Source organism: Bos indicus, chromosome 21, assembly GCF_029378745.1.
Source record: "Bos indicus isolate NIAB-ARS_2022 breed Sahiwal x Tharparkar chromosome 21, NIAB-ARS_B.indTharparkar_mat_pri_1.0, whole genome shotgun sequence".
Classification (NCBI taxonomy): Eukaryota; Metazoa; Chordata; class Mammalia; order Artiodactyla; family Bovidae; genus Bos; species Bos indicus.
Window position 1 is genome coordinate 27,743,723 of NC_091780.1, and position 20,497 is coordinate 27,764,219.

Here is a 20,497-nt window from a genome sequence, read left to right on the forward strand (position 1 = left end):
GGACACATGTTTCCATGTTTTCCTGCTGACCCAGAGCTGGAATGGGCTCTCTCAGGCCAGGGACCTCATTCACTGCTGTGCCCCCAGACACTGTTCAATCTTCAGTGACTACACGCTAAGTGTTCAGTACGTGTTTGCTGAGCTGAATTTTAACAGGGAAATAATTTTACTCAGATAAACAAAACTTGGAAAGTAAATGAAGCATTCTCAAAAAAGGCAGTGACATATCCACGCCTAAAAAAAAGAGAAATTTTCATTTTTTATGGACAATAATTATTTAATACCAGCAATTCGGAAGGCTCAGTATAAGGGATGCCTTTTAATGTTCATACTCATTTTAGATTTCATAAAAATCTAAAAACAGAAAAGCTACAATTTTTTTCTTACAAAAAATAAAAATTAGTAAGAAACCCAAAAGTTCATGGGTGGTTAAAAGAGATACATTAAAAAAAAAAAAAAAAACAACTGTGTAAGTAAAATGGTTGAGACTCTGCCTGTGCTGGGAAAAGCATGGTCTTTGTAACCCAATGCTCAGGGCTTGAACCCAGCCCCACCAAGCACCTGCCAGGAACCTGTGTGAAGTCAACTCATTGCCTGGAGCCTCAGTCTGGGCATGTGAACCATGAAGATGAAATCGAGGCTGCACTGAGGATGGGTAACTCGAGCACATGCCCAACCTCAGGAGCAGCTGCACACGGGGGATATGGCTGCGATCAACCTCAACTGCTGCTGGACTGAAGGATGGTATTCCAGCTTACAGAATAAGCTCACAGAGCCCTGGACTAGTGACGGGAGAATACAATCTCACATGAGCAGACAGAGGAAAATGAAGACAGACTCAAGGAGAGAACAACAGACCATCTTACTTAAAAAGTTATCCTTTAGAAGAAAAAGCATTAAGCCAGAATGATATGCTTTTGACAGTGAGCAAGCAAGAAGTTTAGTTAATTGTTAGTCCTTGTCAAATTAGCCATGTCTGCGGTGGGCTGATGCAGATTCTATTCACTGGTAAGTATGTGTCAGTTGTTAGAAATATATTTTAGCAGACTTCTACAGAATAAATGCTTCCTGTCTTACTAAATTAAAACATAAAACTAGGAGAATGGTTATCATTAGTTTCAGTTTTGACAAAAAACGACAATAATAATGGCTCCTTCAAACTTACGAAATACCTTGCTGTTCTTAACACCTGTGGGAGAGCCTTTTCTGAGAGTCCATCCCACTTGGGAAGTTTAGGAGACAATGACCTGCATTTCCATCCCCTGCCTGCTCACCAGTCCTTAGAGCACTTCTTCTAGGAGCAAACTACAGAATCTACACGTTGAAAAAGTCCTTGTCACTTCCTACTCCTCTGGACACCGTGTTTAGTTTATAAGCTTTGTTGCACTTTTCTCAAGATTCTTTTTGCATTTTCGTCCCATTTTTCAGCACTACCAGAGCTACAATCTTAAGCCATACCTGCCTTATGGCATCTCTGTGGGCTTCCCTATATTCTAAAAAAAATTAAATAACACTTAAGGATTCTCTTCTAAAGATGAACTTTTGAGCAACAACTCTGTTCTCTGGATTATCTGCTGCAGTTACCAGATACCTGCATGCTGAATTAAATCTCACCCATCAGGCAGGCTCTACCAGCCCTCCTGTACCTACCCCCACCTCCCACCCCATCCCTCAGTAGTCTCTGGTCTGGAAGCACCTGTCTGAATATGGTCCGTCTGACTCAGTCCCAGCCACCTCCTTCTCCACACTTTGTTCAAGAAGCCCTTCCCCACTGATCAACCAACCACTCTTTCTCTGAAGCTGTCATCTCTGGTCAGTGCTCTGTAGTTAACTGAGCTTGCTCTGTAGTTAAAGAAATGGTCCTTTCCAGGGCTTCACATACTAGTCATGAGCATGAATAAGGAGGAGGATACCGGGTTCTCTGTTTTACTTCTACTATGAAGTTCAATTCCTCCAGGGCAAACACCATGTCTCCTTCCTTCAACAGGTACTGTTGGAGCAGCCACCTGTCCTAAGCCCTGGGGACTCAGAATGAACAAAACAAACACAAACCCTGTGCTCACCCTGAGCTTACATTCTAGAGGGGAAGACAGACACTGAACCAGATCAACAGGAAAGTCTATAGTAAAAGAGACAAGTGTGAGTGCTAAAGGGGAAAGTAAAACGAGCAGGGAAGAGGATGTGAGGTGATAGAGTGAGGGAAGGAGAAAGCACGTTAGTTCTTTAGTAAAGACCAGGCAAGGCCTCCGCGCACATCTGAGGAAGCCCAGGAGACTCCACACTTCTGCCATCTCCTTAGTACTTTCTGGGGGCACTCTGCACTTCAGAACAGCTGCACTGAAAATACTAGTTTACAGAATGAGTTCCTAATGTAGTCAGGAAGTACTCCAAGCCCATCATACTAGTTATCACTTTGTCTGAGACCTTTAGAAAGCAGTCAGGGGCCGTGTTTACACAAAAGAAATCCACAGATCACTGATGATGGAATATGTTTTTTATGGCCACCAAGCCTATCTGCTAGGCAAAACCCAGCGCAGCCCATTTCTAAAAAGCCCTTAAAAATAGCACATCACATTTACAAAGGTTAGGAAACAAGCCTTTAAAAGCATTCGCATTTAAAGAAGACTACAAAAATAATACTGTGACACTGACTCAGTTTAATCTCCTGCTCTACAGTTGATTCTGGGGGAAGGAGACACAGCTGGATCTAAGCTGTTGGTGAGCAGTGTAACCACAAGTGCACATGACTCTGCTCAGGTAACCTCAGTCCGGGCTACCTTTGGGAACCCAGACAAAGGCACACACAACTGTGTCACACTCCCACTGTCACTGCAGGACACTCTGAGAAGAGCAGGAAAGCCAGGAGTCCTCTTCCTTCAGCCTTTCCACACACACTACCTAAAAAGCCTACGTCCATGTTCCTAGGCTCTATCACTAAGAGTGTAATAAGAGACTCAAAAAAGTAGGTCTCATTTTCATGTACAATTATTCCAATCTTAGGAATAATGTACAATGTACTCCCTAAGTATTAAAAAATTTTCAGAAAAACTCTACACCTTTGAAAACTGCTTCTGAAATAGTTCATTTGCCCTGGCTATTGCAGGAAATTGTAATTTTTTGTAATACTATTGACTGATATTTAGGCAATAACAAATAGACTACCAGAAGGTTTTGGAGCAATATTTAACAATATGTGAACCAATTTAACATTTCAAGATTTTGTAATTCAAACAGAAATATAACTGCTGTATTTCCAAAAATTATCAATGGTTCACACATCAGAGAACTGTGAACACGCATTTGGTCATTTTAAAACAATTTACAAAAATCAGAGTACTTCCAGAGAAAACAGTATTCAAAGTTTCCAGGAGGTAGAATCAAGCTGTAACTTCCCAACTGTGACCTAGTTTCAAACGAAAATTTTCACATGAAATAAAAGAGTATACTAGAATTTTTGTTTTAAATTCATGAAGACATTAAGCTTTGGCAGCCATACATGATTTAACCTCTGTGTTTGAAGATATGTAAATCAGGGAAAAAATTCTCCACTTGTATTCTTTTCTTCTGGCCGTACCACATAGCATGTGAGTCCCTGACCAGGGATGAACCTGAGTCCCCTGCAGTGGAAGTGCGGACTCTTAACCACTGGACTGCTAGGGAAGTCCCTCCATTTATATTCTTAATGCCTATGTTTCTTTCCTGTATTTCCCCTCTTATGATTATACAAAGACAAAAACAGTATTTCTTTTGTGTGTGAGGTAACTGCTTTTTATATTTTAAGACAGTGGGGAAAGGATTTTTGCCAGCAATCTGGTCTGCAGAAAGGGCATAAAAAACTGGAGCCGCCTGGTCAGTTTTGTGTAGATTATTCAGTGAGGCCCCTGAAGTACTTGCAAGCAGCAACAACAGATAAGGGATATTCTGAATTTCTGTTTCATTCATTTGGAAACTAATCATTTATGTGGAAATATGTTTCATGCTTCTACTTTGTACTGTTAAATTTAATTTTAATTTGTTCATGCTTTATTGCCTCAATTATACTTAGCAACAAGTATCCTAGATGGTGCAAGAAGAAGTCAGATAATTATGATTTTCAATGACTGACACAGTGTCATCTGAAACACAGAATAGAGGATGGGAGAAACGTAAACTTCCTGGAAGACTGTTGGGCCACTGTATCAATTTCTTACTTAAAAAAAAAAAAATCCTGTTGTAACTCCATTCCCTCAGTTCCAATGGTGTCCCTACTCTTGACATGCTATACATCCTGAAGGTAATGTTTCCATAAGCAGATTCCTGGTGCTTTGATTAAACAACAACTATAGAGGAATTTTAAAAATTAACTTGGTTCAACTATTTTATATGCAATCTACCACCTAATTAATTCTGAGGTCTTTCTACATAAGAACAGGTACCTCAAACTAGTAAAATGCCAAAATCACAAACTGCAGAACTGAATGGCTAATAGCAGCCATAAAAGTTATCTGGCTGAATTTCCCATCCTGCAGCATGCAGAAAGATGGTCTTAACACACTCTCTCTGAAAACTGGTCAGCCACAGACCCACCACCACTTCTGCTACCTAATCGAGCTGCAATGGCCAGGCATCTTCAGATATTCATTTCATGTTTGCCCTCCTGTAAAGAATCTGTTGACTCTGGTTCTAAAAATAAACTTATCACCTCCCCACCAAAGTACATGAAGACAGCTGCCATAAGATTCTTCCGATAGCCTCACTGATATCAACAGAAAATTAACTGCATTAAGTTTACTGACCATGGAGAACAAATGCACCCATTTCTTGTGGCCCAAAACTCCCTCATCACTCCTCTATTCTCAGTACACGAGAGCAAGGCTCCCCTGGAGATTCTGTTAGTAGATCCTACACTTGCTGCACCACAGACTAGCTGAGGTGGGAGGTTGCTTAGGACCAGCTTCACTCCTCTACTAAAGCCAAAATATGGACTCAAAGAAGGAATTTCTGCCCTTGAATCTCACTCCATGAGTTTGCAGTAAACATTTCCTGGAAGGCAGGGGAAAAACAAGGCAATTAAAAAGCCCTTAGCTTTTAGTTGCCCCTGTGGAATATCATTTAAATTCATTAAAATTTCTTTATTGTACTAATATTAGACCCCTCTACAACTACATATTTACCTAACCTTATGTAACCTCAGTCAAGCTTTTAGTTTGATAATAAAGCTCTGAGGTTCTGAATCAAAAGTCTTACCAAACCTCAATTACAATACAGCATACAGCATCATCTTTTCAATCTTTTTAACGAGAAAAAAACCAGATGGCAATGATCTTAATGTAAAAGGTACATGAAAGTTTTTTGTATTTTAGAAGTTGATTAAAAAAATTATGTAGAATAGCTTAGAAGTGAAAGGAAGTGAAGTCGCTCAGTCGTGTCCAACTCTTTGCGACCCCATGGACTGTAGCTTACAAGGCTCCTCTGTCCATGGAATTTTCCAGGCAAGAGTACAGGAATGGGTTGCCATTTCCTTCTCCAGAGAATAGCTTAAAGTAGCCATAAACTAGTCCAAGGAAACAGTTCTAGAAACATTCCTGACTTTCACTTTAACATAAGGAGACATCTAATAACTTCCCTTAAAAAAAAAAAAAAAAAACTGAGCAGCTGAGAAATGAGAACTTCCATAAGGAACTGCAACTGGTGAACACAGTGCAAAAGTCGTGACAGAACTTAACAGGATTACCTTTTTGGCACTTTCAGGACCGGATTCATCAAAGCGAAATCTGACAATTCTGAAATCTTTACAGTAAATAATTAACTCTGTTGGATTAAATTTCAGCTTCTGGTTTGGACCCAGAACTTTCTGCTTCCTCTTGTGGTCATTTACTGAAAAGGAAAAAAATTTCTTTCTTGATACTTACTCTTTAGTATACTTTAACAAACTCTTGCTGAGAACAACTGAAAGATCACCCACCACTTGGGTACTGCTTCTCTGGAATCTTTCCTGTTCAAATATGATTCTGAGAACTTTGGGGGGTCAGTTTTAACCCTGCTTCTGATGATACCAAAGATATCTCTTTACACAAAATCTCTACCATCTATACTTAATGATTAAGGTTTTAATTAAAAAGAGGACAAATACCAGAAAATATAAAAAGCCATATATTTTATATCTCTATTTTAAAATAATTTACGGATTACTTTTTAATTAATTTTCCTGGGACCCAAAAAATAAAAATAAAAAAGGAAAAAACCTACAGAAATAAAATTCCAACCAAAGTACTTGAGGGATATAATTCTTCAAGTGAGAATTTAGCAACTGAGTGAAGAATAATACATACGTGTGACTATTTGCTCAATACACGTTAAAGGCACATCATGTTCGCCAAGTAGGAGGTTTCTGTAATGGAATTTCTGAAATAAAAAAGTACGTTCATGTTAATTCTGTTAGCAATCACTTCCCAATGGTAATAACAAGCCTTACTGTTAGGTGTGATAAGCTCCAAGGACGCTCTCTGAAAAGAACAGAAAGCTCTTGCCTGTGTGTAGCTATGACAGGTGGAGAAGGCAATGGCACCCCACTCCAGTACTCTTGCCTGGAAAATCCCATGGATGGAGAGACCTGGTAGGCTGCAAGTCCATGGGGTCGGTAGGAGTCGGAACGACTGAGTGACTTCACTTTCACTTTTCACTTTCATGCATTGGAGAAGGAAATGGCAACCCACTCCAGTATTCTTGCCTGGAGAATCCCAGGGATGGGGAAGCCTGGTGGGCTGCCATCTATGGGGTAGCACAGAGTCGGACACGACTGAAGCGACTTAGCAGCAGCAGCAGCAGCAGCAGCTATGACAGTGCTGGCACTGTGGCAGCATAGAACGTGTTCTAGTAGGAATCAGGGGAGGAAGAGAGACATGACATGCCTGCTTCGATCACATTCTCTCCACCTTTCTCCCACGCTTTAAACAATAAAATTAGGGCAGATTACACACTACAGTGTCACTGTAACTTATAGTATATGTCACAGTATCCTGTCAATCACTTCACAGCAAACACATGCATGTCTAGTTCAGGTAAAACTGTCACTAAAATAGTAAAGAAGTGGGCCTTCAAAGTCATCAGATTTTAACGGGTCAAGTCATAGCCTGATTTTCACAATGGAGATTTTAGAGCAGAAGGTCTACCAGAAATAAAAATCTTTAGTCAAACTACTGCTTGTTTGTTAAACTTACTTTTTAAACACACTTTCAAACTAAGGGCATAGCTGATGCGATTAACCTTCTGTTGGTGGGGCACTGGCTAATTTTTTTCTGTGAGTGGTACTGGATTTAAGCTCTTCCAGGTATATTGGTCTCATTTACAGTGAAATCTGGGGCCAAAGATAGAAATAAAGCTAAAAACAAAAGGAAAAACCCAAGTTTACAGTCTAATAAGCTAGTGTCTCTACATAGTAGGTATCTCTAAATGCCTTAAATTTAAATATACCTACACACTGCAATAGATTGAAATATACTTATCCATAGTTACACACTTCAGTCAAAAGTTTAGAATTACATCCAAATACAACTATCACAAATAAAGGTCTAGGGGGTAAAGTATATAACACTTTAAAAATCAAAATAGAAAATGAGAATTGAGGAAAAGTCCAGAATTATTAAGTTAGTCAAATGACTGAACTTTTGAGAACTCAAATTATATGGAGCTACTCTTATCCAGTTAGAAAATAAAATAGCAAGAGGTTATTAAGGAAAAACTTTATCAATATTTTTCTTCATTCTTACTAGAAATTTGAAATAAGAATTTGACTTTTGAAAAATGCCAGTTAAAGATACTATGAAATACATAAAACATGCAGCATTTATGAGATTATTTGCTGTATACTTTTTTCTCTTTATGACCAGTCAAAAAGGATCTCTTTGTTTTTATATGTAGGTTAAAAGATTTAGAAGGAAATAATAGCTCCCTTATTAAAAAGGTTACATAAGCAAAGATCACAGAGGATAAATATAGCAATGTGACTTAAAACCATTTCACTAATTGCACCCGTCTCAACATTCTCCTTAAACTTTACTTTGAATTTTAATGTAATACATTCCTAACCTTACATTCAGTTCAGTTCAGTTCATCCCAGTCGTGTCTGACTCTTTGCAACTCCATGGACTGCAGCACACCAGGCTTCCCTGTCCATCACCAACCCCTGGAGCTTGCTCAAACTCATGTCCATTGAGTGAGTTGGTGACACCATCCAACCATCTCATCCTCTGTCATCCCCTTCTCCTCCTGCCTTCAATCTTTCCCAGAATCAGGGTCTTTTCCAATGAGTTGGTTCTTCACATCAGGTGGCCAAAGTATTGGAGTTTCAGCTTCAGCATCAGTCCTTCCAATGAATATTCAAGACTGATTTTCTTTAGGACGGATTGGTTGGATCTCCTTGTAGCCCAAGAGACTCTCAAGAGTCGGAGTCTCCAACACCACAGTTCAAAAGCATCAATTCTTCGGTGCTCAGCTTTCTTTTATGGATGTAAGAGTTGGACTCTAAAGAAAGCTGAGCGACGAATTGATCCTTTTGAACTGTGGTGTTGGAGAAGACTCTTGAAAGTCACTTGAACTGCAAGGAGATCCAACCTTACATTACTCACTTAATAATTTTATTGTAGTTTTTCCATATCTGTGCTTTGTGTAAGAATATGTATTGCTTAAGAGTATAAAAGTGAAGTCACTCAGTCATGCCTGACTTTTTGTGACTCCATGGACTGTAGCTTACCAGGTTCCTCCGTCCACAGGATTTTCCAGGCAAGAATATTGGAGTGGGTTGCCATTTCCTTCTCCAGGTATAAGGTATAAGAGTATAAAGCCTTGATACAATTAAACAGCATACAAATCAAACGCACCTGTAATGGCATTGGATCATCCGTAATGAAGGAAATTTTGAAGTTACTGCATATCAGTTTTCCCCACAAATCGTACTGGCTTGTGTCCGACGCGATGCATTTTCTCACAAAATTGACTTCATTTACAACAATTTCTCCTTTACAAAAAGAAACATATCATTGTGCAAACTACAAACACACCATAAAATGTCAACAGTTGCTGTGTAACCTAGAAGGAAAATTTCCTGATGACACTAAGAAACACTGAGCCAGGACTCCACAACAGTAACAGCCGCAGTGGGGCGCTGTGCTACATTTGTGAGATACAGAACCTGAGGCACAAAGACCTTGGGGTCTGAGATGTTCCACCAGAGGGGCTGAGCTGGAGTCTGCACTGTCTACTGTGCTACACTGCCTCTCATTATTTATTGAAAGGCGTCCCAGAGAAGAAATGACCTCCCCAGTCTCCTGCAGAGTATTACTTGATGGGATAGTTGTGTTCTATTAACATGTGACTTGATCTCCAAGGCCCATGTCTTCGATTCCTTTCATAAGGGATGAGAAACAGTTCAGTGTTAATCTCAAGATTAAGAATGCAATCTATTTATCCTAAAATGTTAGTTGCTCAGTCATGTCCAACTCTGCGACCTCATGGGCTGTAGCCTGCCAAGCTCCTCTGTCCATAGGTTTCTCCAGGCAAGAATACTGGAGTGGGTTGCCATTTCCTTCTCCAGGGGATCTTCTAGACCCAGGGATCAAACCTGGGTCTCCTGCATGGCAGGCAGATTCTATACTGCTTGAGCCAGCAGGGAAGCCCATTTAACTTAAAATAAACCCACAAAGCCAAATCGAGTTTCCCTCTGCACTCACATGATAACTTAGTTGGCAACAAAACTTTAAAATATACTTTTGAATTAAAAGAGTTAAAAGAAATTAAGAAACCAAAACAAAAGTTATAACGTTCTTTGAAAAGAGTGATTTTCTGTAACTGATTTAAACCATGGTCATCATTAATCCTTCAAGTTCTAAAATACAATCAGACCCAGGGATATGTTTAAGTAATCCGCGTCTAGAGTCCTTGGTGAAAAGGTTAGGGTGCTGATCCATTTTGCCTGTTAAACCCTCTAACAATGATGGACAGAACTGTTTGCTGACAAGACCCAAACACCCACCAATTCACAAAGCACAACTTGTCTCAAAACAATCTTCTCTCTTAAATAAATTTGAATTGCAAAGACAACTTTCAAAATTCTTAAAATGCACAAGGCAAGTTTTAAGAACAGAACCCTAACATTTACTTGAGGATTAAATTTAAATGTGCTCATGTCCAATTCTTGGCTTGGACCAGTGGAGTAACTGTTCCTTCTAAGCAGATAAGCCTCTTCCATGTGGCCTGCCAGGCCCCTCGTGCCCCCACATTGTTCTCACACCCTCCCTCCTCTCCAGCCTCAGTGGGCTTCTAGTCACTCTCAGGGGCTGGACTACTTTCACCCATGGGGTCTTCGTACCCTGTGCCCATTCCCTGGAATACTCTTTCCTTCTCCATCAGTCCAATCGCTTTCTCAGGAATGCCTAAGAAAAACCTCTACAGAGATTAACTCCCTCAATCACAGCATCATCTACTTGTAATTCTCAGCCCTGATCACAGCTACTGCACAATGATGTACACTTTACATAAAGTCAGTCAGTGCCTGTCCCACCCTCAGGACCACATGCCCCTGGAGGCAGAGCACAGACTGATTTTTCTCCACTGCTGACAGTGTAGTTGTGAGCTGAAGACTGAGCACGGTGCTGGGGCCCAGTCAATGAGTGCTAACACAAGTGAATGAACCATTTCACTGCTCCGGGTTCACCAGACCAGCACCACCAATGGGGTAGGCATGGTTCCAACCAGACAGAAACCAGTGATGTAATAGGGCCATGTGCCAAGAGGGTCAGGAGATAAGTGCTAGCAGTAACCACAAATTTGGAAAACTGCCCCAGGCCATCCTGCTCGCCTACCACACCACAGAGAGCTGCAAAATCCTCTGGTGGGAGGTTCACAATGTTTTCCTATGTGGTTCTCTCAGCAACTCATCAGCTGAGAGAGTCAGATGAGTGACCTGGACCAAGAGAGAGACCAAGATCTTAAGTAAGCAGTATACCTGGAACTTACAAACAAGTGTTCTGATTTCAACTTGTTTCTTTATGAAAAGTATTAGTTGCTCATTCATGTCTGACTCTTTGCAACCCCATGGACTACAGACTGCCAGGCTCCTCTGTCCACAGAATTCTCCAGGCAAGAATATTGGAGTGGGTAACTGCTCCCTTCTCTAAGAAGATCTCCCCAACCCGGGGATCAAACCCAGGTGTCCTGCATTGCAGGCTGATTCTTTACTGTCTGACACAGAATTATATGCTCTGTATCGAGACATAGCAGGAGGCACCAAACAGAACTACAGATTCAAAGTGCTAGCCATCAATATACATTGATTCTCACCAAATAACTCAAATACATAAAATTTAAATCTTCCATAACCCCCTGGACACAATGTTTACCAAATGCCATATCAGAATCTAGCAAAGGAACGCTCAACCTTTTCTCTCCACTAGAAAATCATAGCTACCAATCATAAGAGGGCAGTTAACCTGGAGGGGAAAAAAACCCCCAAAACTACAAGAGTCATTTCCTATGTGATTCTCTCAGCAACTCATCAGCTGAGAGAGTCAGATGAGTGACCTGGACCAAGAGAGAGCTCAGACAGTTCGAGGTGGCACTCCTGTAACACTGAGCTCTTTACACAAACTCCTGGCTCACTAAGCAGAGCCCACACCACTTCATGCTCTACCACTTTCCTCAAGGAGCCAATTCACTCAGAGTCTCAAAACAATGCTACAAAAACACACCTGGTTAACACACATAATTCATACACATTTTGGGGGTATGTTATACTCAGATAAAAGTTTGCTTTAAAAAAAAAAAGCCTCACCACAGGATTTCAAGATCCTGGGAAGTAGAGCAGGGATGATCACGGAAAGGAAGAGATGGTGGGCCTGTGGGACAGGACACATGACCACAGTAGTGCTGCTAGCCAACCGTGCTGATGACATCTGCACTCTCCTACCATGGGCACAAATACAATAGACGCAGTTCACCAAGGCACCAAAAATGAGACAAACATGAAAGGAGCAGAAGGCCTTTAATGGGTTCAAGGTGGGCCAACCCAGAAGGCAGCCCCCGGTTTTTGTAAATAAAGTTTTATTGAAATGTAGCCATGTTCATTCATGTGTGTACTATCAGGACTGCTTCCACAGGACAAAGGCAGAGCTAAGTACTTGCAACCAGAGACCTCATGGCTTGCAAAGTCTCAAACACTGACTGGGACTTCACAGAAGATGCTTGCCCAGCTCTGTGCTAGAAGATAGTCACTTAAGTGACAACTCTTAACATTAGTGAAATGAGGCTTGGAAAAAGCACCTGGGCACGTCCCGTCAGAAGACAGGCACTTTGAACCTGCAATGGTGCAGTGACCTCAGGGGGCTCAGGAGGCCCACTAAGCAGTGCTGAAGATTCACAACTTCCCTTGGATGTGTCTGCCACAGCTGGGGGGTGGGGTGGAGGTGGGGGGTGGGCAGGGAACAGAGAGAGGGAGAGAAAGAGGGGGAGAGAGAAGGAGAAGAAGGAGGCGAGGATATTTCAAAAGGACATAGGAGCCAAGATGAAAGAATTCATGATCCATCAGTAAAGATGGAGAAATGGTCACAGACTGAAGCTAGGGAGCCAGGATAAACCAAGTGTACTATGGTGTCCTGACTAGAACTCTAAAACAGATAATAGCCATTAGTGGGGGGAAAAAAAAAAAAAAAACTAGGGAAATGTGAATAAAACTAGCAGCTTAGTTAATAGTGCTGTTAATTTCTTGTTGTTTAGTTGCTAAGTCATGTCCAACTCTTTGCAATCCCATGGACTATAGCCTGCAAGGCTCCTCTGTCCAAGGGATTTCCCAGGGCAGAATAATGGAGTGGGTTGCCATTTCCTTCTCTAAGGGATCTTCCTGACCCAGGGATCAAACCTGCGTCTCTCTCATTGCAGGCAGATTCTTTACCACTGAGTCACCTGGCTGACTAATTAGCTTAATTTCTTAGTTCAGCTAAATTTATTGAAGTTATAAGATTAGGGGATGCTGGGTGAAGACTATGTGTTAACTATCTGTACGCTTTTACAACGTTTACTTTAAAATAAAACTATCAAAGAAAAGAAAATGGACAAGAAATACACAATACAAGCCAAAAAAAAAACAAACAAAATAAACTAGGGATCTGCTGGGCTGTGGTCCTTCAAGGAAAACTGTCCCACAACTTTTCAAGCGTGGAGTGGAAACGAGCCCCTGGCAGAAAAGGCAAGAGGGCAGGAGGGAGGTAGAAGAACAGGAGGGCACTTTCATGGGGAGATGCAGAGTAGGAGCTTCTTCTTGTGAGCACGTCATAAAATAAGCGCCAAGTTAACCTGGCTGGAGGCTTAGCTGATAACACTAAGTTCTGTTCACATAGAACCAAGCTTTATAGTACAAGGATCACACAGCCAGCTCTCTGCTCGCAGAATAGTCTTCTGCTCACACTTTATAAACAAGAGGGGACCCTGGATAGGAGCTATCCTCAGTGGCTGCCAGCCATGTCCTGCAGTTGTAGGCCAGGAAACCAGCTCACAGACAGGAGAGAAATAGGGAACACAAAGCCCTCTTCCCAGAGGGGTCAGATACAGACACACAAGAGCCACCTGACTGTTCTTGCTACATTTTAAATTAGTGACCTTGAAGAGGAAACTCACAACAAAAGCTTCAAAGCTCCTGAGAACCTCAATGGTTTCCCAGAGACTGTCCTCCTGGGCTTTCCCTGAGGAGGGAGGCCGGAGTGCTGCCAGCCATGTGGGAGGATCCTTGGCCTCAGGCACTTGCCAGCACACCACGGGCAGGAAGCTACAGGGGCCGCAGGACAGGGGCCGCAGGAAAGAAAAAGTAGGAAATGAGCTTCGGTGCAGTATGTGAAAAGCACCAAAGAAAAATCCGAACCAGAAGATGACAGGCCAAGACGTTCTACTACAACCTGGTAAGGGATCAAGAAATCATCAAAGTTTGTTTTCTCAAGACCTTTTCATCTGTAAAGATAAATAAGGAAATATAATTAAAATTAGTAAGTCTCCAAATGGTACAGCTAGGAAAGCTTTTAACTCCGAGAACCAAAAAATCGTATCACATTATCTTTCATAATATCTTACAGGTTTAGAAAGTCAATACATATTTGATGAATTAAAATAATTTTCCCATAAATTTTAGTTTGAAAAATAGCTTATGACAAAGCCTCACTATACACAGAAGCTAATTAACCTATGGAATGTGCAGAGGCCCAAGGCAAAACTCCAGTCCATGGCCTTACATCTGGTGAGTGACTGTTCCAGATGGCCTGGGGCTGAGGATCCCTGGGTGTGGGACTTTGAACACTAAAGCCAGGACCTGAGGGTCCTGAGCCGCAGAGAAATTCAGGTCCTGGAATTAAACTGGCCTACCAGTTACAAAGGAAAGCTGAAACTCTGCACCAGCCATCTGAGGCTGCCCCTGGTTCTCACAGGGTCACACACAACACAAATAAGCACAGAATCAAGCACCAAACCCAGCAAGCGCTGCCCATGATGGGGGTTGGAGAAGGGCAGCAGGGCAGGCCTCAGGAAGAGGCAAATCTTGACGGCAGATGACAGTCAAGACAGAGAGAACATGTGATCACAGTCACCAAGGACTGGATAAGGAAAAAGTCATCTGGGTTGGAGAGAGACAGGTATCAATATTGGGAAGCAGAGCAGAGGTCAGCAAATTACAGAGATTAAAGACTTGGGATGGTCTCCTGCTTGAGCAGGACTTTTCTTGTGGAAGTTCATGAAGAGTTTCTGAGCGGGAGCCGCAGGGTCAGGAATGCCAAGGTGGCCTGAGGTCCTGCAGCAGGAGCCAAGGAGTGGCCGGCTCCAAATCCTCAGGAGGCTGTCCCAGTGAGGAACAGACCCAACAGGAGACACCGCAGCTCATTACGCTGCTCATGGTTCCGAGGAACAAGTAAAGGTCTTTGTCTCTCAAGAGCAGGGTATCTAAAAATTAAAATACTATGAAATTCAGTCTACAGTGAACTCTAAATCCTAGCTACAACAAAACAAAACAAACGACACCTGAAACTGACAGTCTTTGTTTTAAGGGATTCACAATTCGATAGAGGAAATAATACCTATAGTGAGGCAAAGAACAGCAATACATGAACGGTCCAAGCAGTGAATATGTTTTAAAAAAAAAAGCAAGTAAACCAGACAGCTGTCCAACAATGGCTATTTTCATTTCCGGATGGCCCAAGGTTGTACCCTTTTCTGATCTGATTATAAAGGACTCTGACAATCCACGCATTCATTATCGATCTACTGGTTAATCTTCTAGTGGAAGTGCTGCTGGCACTGCAGAGAGAAGGGGTAGTGGAGCTGATCCCTGGCCTGTGCACAGAGCACGTGCTCTCCAAAGCCCAGGCCTCCCCAGTCCAGCTCAGGTGCCCTTCCTCTGAGCCCCCACCACCTCCACTCCCTCCACTGAAGCCCCTCCTCAGTGGAATGAGGCTCAGGGAAGGACCCCCTCTCTGCTTGGTCCTCCTCTATAGGGAGCACACATGCAGCACCGGCTCCAGAGTTCACTCTCTGCTGAGGGCCACACACTTCAGGCTTTCCTTGTTCCCAGTCTGCAGATCCTTAACAAGACCACATCTCAGACACAGAGGAGAGAGAACTCACCAGGCCCCACTCCTTTCAATCACCCCCCACGATGAAACCGATGGTGATTCACCAGCCTCAGCTCAGCTGGGCCAGCAACAGGAAGCCCACTGACTCCCCAGGCATCCCCTTTACTGGCAGCTGAAACCATCTGAAAGCTGCTTGTCAAAGTGGCTCAAAATCAGTTATGCCAGCAAGGGCAGAGCTGAGGATAGAACTCTTTATACCTCACCAGAGCACTCCCCCTAGGATAACATCCAAGCCTAGAGCATAAATCTGGAACTTGGTGTCAGCAGCTCAGTCGGACAGGTCCCGCTGCTTAGTGGTTATGGCACAGCCTGGAGTCCGGCTCATCACCCTGACCTTATTCTTGCTGGCATCACTGGGCAAGTTACTTATCCTCCACAACTTGCGGAGTTTTCTCATCAGTCGAAGGAAGAGAAGTTGGCGCCTTTTTGACGGGGTGGCTCTGAAGAGCAACCTGCAGGCTACATCATGTATGAGTTAAGGATCTTAATCCAAACTGTCAGAAACACGCATGGAACTGGCTTGGCAAGAAGAATTCTGTCTCTGGTGTCGGCTGGACTTCAAGGAGAAGGGAACCACCAGACTGCCCCCCTCCCCCACCTTGGTGCTCTGCCTCTGGAGTTCTCGATGTGACATCACTCTTTTGCGCAGGTCCTCTGGAGCCTCAGCTACAGGCAGCACGACCAAAAGGGAGCTCTTCCCGAAGTGCCCATCTGAAGATACCCAGAGGCAAACCTGTGCTCCTGCCAGCCAGTCTAGGGTTGGGGTATCACCCTCACTGGCCACACAAGAACGCCAGGCTGCGTGGAGTTGTGGAAGGAGAATTTGTCAAAAGAGAAAAGGTATGTTTTTCAGAAAATAGTGGAAAGACTCCAGGCAGACAAAGTAAGAGATGTTCTTTGGGTGAAAGGGAAGTCGCTCAGTCGTGTCCAACTCTTCGCGACCCCATAGACTGCAGCCTACCAGGCTCCAGCATCCATGGGATTTTCCAGGCACGAGTACTGGAGTGGGGTGCCATTGCCTTTGGGTGGGTGCTCATTAAACTGCACCTTTAACATAACAATAATTTTACAGAATGATCTCCAGCTCAAATTCCACAAAACAGGTACACTACAAAAATAATTTGGGGAAGTGACACAAGAGCTTACTTAAAAACTCAAAAAAATTAAAGTGACAGCTGCTAACAGAAGAACATATCTACACCAAAGAAGCTGGAAAGACATAATCTCAGAATAAAGGACAATCCTTTTAATCACATCAATTTAGCTTTATGGAAAAAAGCCCCATTTTCCCTCATTATCTCAGTTTGACCAGGGGCGGATAAAAACTCCATCCAGATATGATGCCAGTCAGGCCCTGAGGAGAATCTGGGAATCACTGGCCCAGGTCATCTTCGGCCTTGTCCACAGGCTGTGTGGAACTCACCCCAGCCCTGCTGCAATTCATGCCTCTCCTCCCCTATCATTGCAGCCTGGGTGCCTGGCTCCCAGGAGGAGCTCAGAGAGGGCATCCGCCAGCCCAGCAGCTAACAAACAGACACAACTTATATACGCTGGAACACACACACACATACACACACACACACACACATACACAAGCACACATGCAGTTTAAAATTCATACTCTCCCTGTTTTCAAAAGATTGGCGTGATTTTACACACACAATACAGTCATTAAGGATGCTGCTGCTGCTGCTGCTAAGTCCCTTCAGTCGTGTCCAACTCTGTGCGACCCCATAGACAGCAGCCCACCAGGCTCCCCCATGCCTGGGATTCTCCAGGCAAGAACACTACAGTGGGTTGCCATTGCCTTCTCCGCATTAAGGATGAGATTCAGGTAATGATGAATCTGGACATCGGGGCCACAAAGCTGAATTAGGTACAATCTTCACCTCAAGGAGTTTCATAAACTGGGCAAGCTGGGAATTATTTACATAAACCACCATCTAAAATTAAATTTCTAGTCAGTTTCTTCTGTTTCCTATGCTTAATAAAAGCTGAAGATCATTTTAGTATAGCCTCATTAAGTTCAACAGAGCACTCGGTAACTACACACAAATAAACAATTGATTGTGTGTTCCAATTTTCATCTGCTTATTGAATTAAAAGTTCAAACTTTGGGCAGCTGAAGTAGGATATCCTTGAACCCAAGGCACCACGCCAAAGCGTAATGTCCAATACTACATCTCTGAACAATTACTTCCTTGTTTCTTGTGCCTATGCAAAGCCACAGGTGACTTGGCCAAGTTTCCTCTTTTAAACTATAATGAAGGCTAGAACTGTATTATTAAGCTCTCTTAGTAAAAGCCCTAAGCTAGCCCAGGTCTTTAGATTACCAATGCTGCAGTTACTTTCCATGTGTCTCCCAGGATTCACAGGTGGAGGGCAGGGCGGCCAGAAACAGAGCCGCAGAGGTTCTAGCGGGAGTCAGAGATGCAACCTGAGAGGTGAAGCAGGGTGGGGTAGCTAGTGAGGTGTGGGAAGGCCAGGAGAAGGTATGAACAGGAAGGGGAAGGAGGGCGAAAGACATGCTAATTTAGGACTAAGTGTTCTGTGAAGAACAGGTTAGGTGCGGACAGAAGGCTGGGTGTCAAGCCATCATGTGTGCACACACAGAGCCAAAGAAAAAAACGCTACCATGGCTGAGAGGATCCAGATTGAGCTGCGATCTCTAAGACAAGTAAACCACTGACAGTTAGGAAACAGGTTTCCATCTTCCCCATAAAACTCTGACTTTTTAACAGGAAGGTAAGTCTCTTGGACTACAAGGAGATTAAATCACTCAATCCTAAAGGAAATCAACCCTGAATATTCACTGGATGGACTGATGCTGGCTGAAGCTCCAATACTATGGCCACCTGATGCAAAGAGCCAACTCATTGGAAAAGACCCTGATTCTGGGAAAGACTGAGGGCAGGAGAAGGGGACAACAGAGGATGAGATGGTTGGATGGCATCACCAACTCAACGGACATGAGTTTGAGCACGCTCCAGGAGTTGGTGATGGACAGGGAAGCCTGGTGTGCTGCAGTCCATAGGGTCGTAAAGAGTTGGACAAGACTTAGTGCCTGAACCAGTTTTTAGTTGAACTCAGCTGGTAAAGAATCCTCCTGCAATGCAGGAGACCCCAGTTCGATTCCTAGGTTGGGAAGTTCCCCTGGAGGAGGGATAGGCTACCCACTCCAGTATTCTTGGCCTTCCCTGGTGGCTCAGACAGTAAAGAATCTGCCTGAAATGCGGGAGACCTGGGTTTGATGCCTGGGTTGGGAAGATTTCCTGGAGGACAGCATGGCAACCCACTCCAATATTCTTGCCTGGAAAATGCCCATGGACAGAGGAGCCTGGCAGGCTACAGTCCATGGGGTCACAAAGAGTTGCTCACGACTGAGTGACTAAGCACACAAAGTTCTTAGAGCTTACTGATATGTATCAACACATTCACAAGCATATCTTAAACACATAAGTTAATTACTGAAAATCAAGCTCTATCATTTGTAGCTAAGACCATGTGGTTTATTAGTGTCAAATCAAATCAAGTATTGGAAGCAGGGAATCAAAGAACAGGGCCTGCTCAGTCAGAGCAAAAGGAGCCAAAGTTCAGTAGCTCACAGGCTCTCATTCAGGATGAGCACTGCTTGCTGCAGGGACATTTAAAAGACCAGAGTGACTAAACCCAAAACAGATCACGCACAAGGAGCAAAGAATACTTATTAATTCTATTCTTCACTCTGGGGACAAGTGCAAAGGATTATTTAGTACATGCAGTTTGGCTAAAAAGCATTAACAAAATAAAGAGAAAATATTTAAAACTAACTTCCATAATTAAGTTGAAACAATTTTAAAAGTTAACATCTGTAACATGTTACCAAAGGTTGATGTTTTAAAGTTGTTTGTTCTACTTAACATTGTGGCTCAGCTGGTAAAGAATCCGCCTGCAACGTGGGAGATCTGCGTTCAATCCCTAGGTTGGGAAGATCACCTGGAGAAGGGAAAGGCTACCCACTCCAGTATTCTGGCCTGGAGAATTCCATGGACTATATAGTCCATGGGGTTGCAAAGAGTTGGACACGACTGAGCAACTTTCACTTTTCACTTAACATTTAAAATTTTACAGCACAAAATTTAAAGTTTCCGTATTTGTTCAGTTACTACTTATAGAGCTCTAGTCATTTTACCAGATTTAGCATTAAGTAATGACTGAGATTTTAAAATGTTGATAGTAGCCACACAGACTGGTATTTGATTGCATTTCAGGTTTAAAATGGGCTTTTCTGGTTACTTTCCCCAATAATCGAGTTAAACAACTGACTTTTCCTAACTATCATATAATGACTATACACTTCAAACTACCAATCAGATAAATATCTTATATGCGTTAAAACTAAAGCGTATAACAATTTACCATCAATTCTTAGTGATACCTCTAAGGTCATTTAAGGTCAATTTTGCTCTACACCAGTGCTTCTCCAAAGGGAGAAAGTTTTGCACTAAGAGCTCCCCTGACAAAACAGTTTGGCAAGACATTCTGGTTCTCACAAAAGGTAGAGGAGGGGGTGCTCCTAGCATCTGGGGGTAAAGGCCAGGGATGATGCTGAATACGCATCACGCAATGCACAAGACAACCCTAAAACAAAGAATGACCAGGCCCAAAATGTCTGGAGTGTCTCTGTTGGGAAACTCCATTCTAAATTGAAACAAGGAGATTTGCAAACACAGCCAGCTGACACCTTCAAAAAAACAATTGCCAAGTAAGTGATTCAAAGTGCACTAAGCTTTGTTATTAGTACAGAGACTCAGACATAATAAAAGTTGCTTTTCATTCTATTGAAATGACCTGACTATTAACCACAAACGCATGAAGTT

The 20,497-nt window shown here is 42.8% G+C and overlaps 1 protein-coding gene across 2 annotated transcripts in view; it reads right to left on the reverse strand.

Annotated features, from left to right (window-relative positions):
- The window catches only part of MTMR10 (myotubularin related protein 10), a 38,599-nt gene that overhangs the window by 16,936 nt on the left and 1,166 nt on the right, over nt 1-20,497 (reverse strand). The window contains exons 3-5 of one of the 2 annotated variants that reach the window (XM_019983380.2): nt 8,859-8,995; nt 6,312-6,384; nt 5,714-5,856 (exon numbers count right to left, since the gene is read on the reverse strand). The exons of the other annotated variant lie outside the window; for it this stretch is intronic. Of the exons in view, the coding sequence (XP_019838939.1) occupies nt 5,714-5,856; nt 6,312-6,384; nt 8,859-8,995 (353 nt within the window). The remainder of the gene's footprint in view (nt 1-5,713; nt 5,857-6,311; nt 6,385-8,858; nt 8,996-20,497) is intronic. 2 annotated transcript variants of the gene reach the window in all.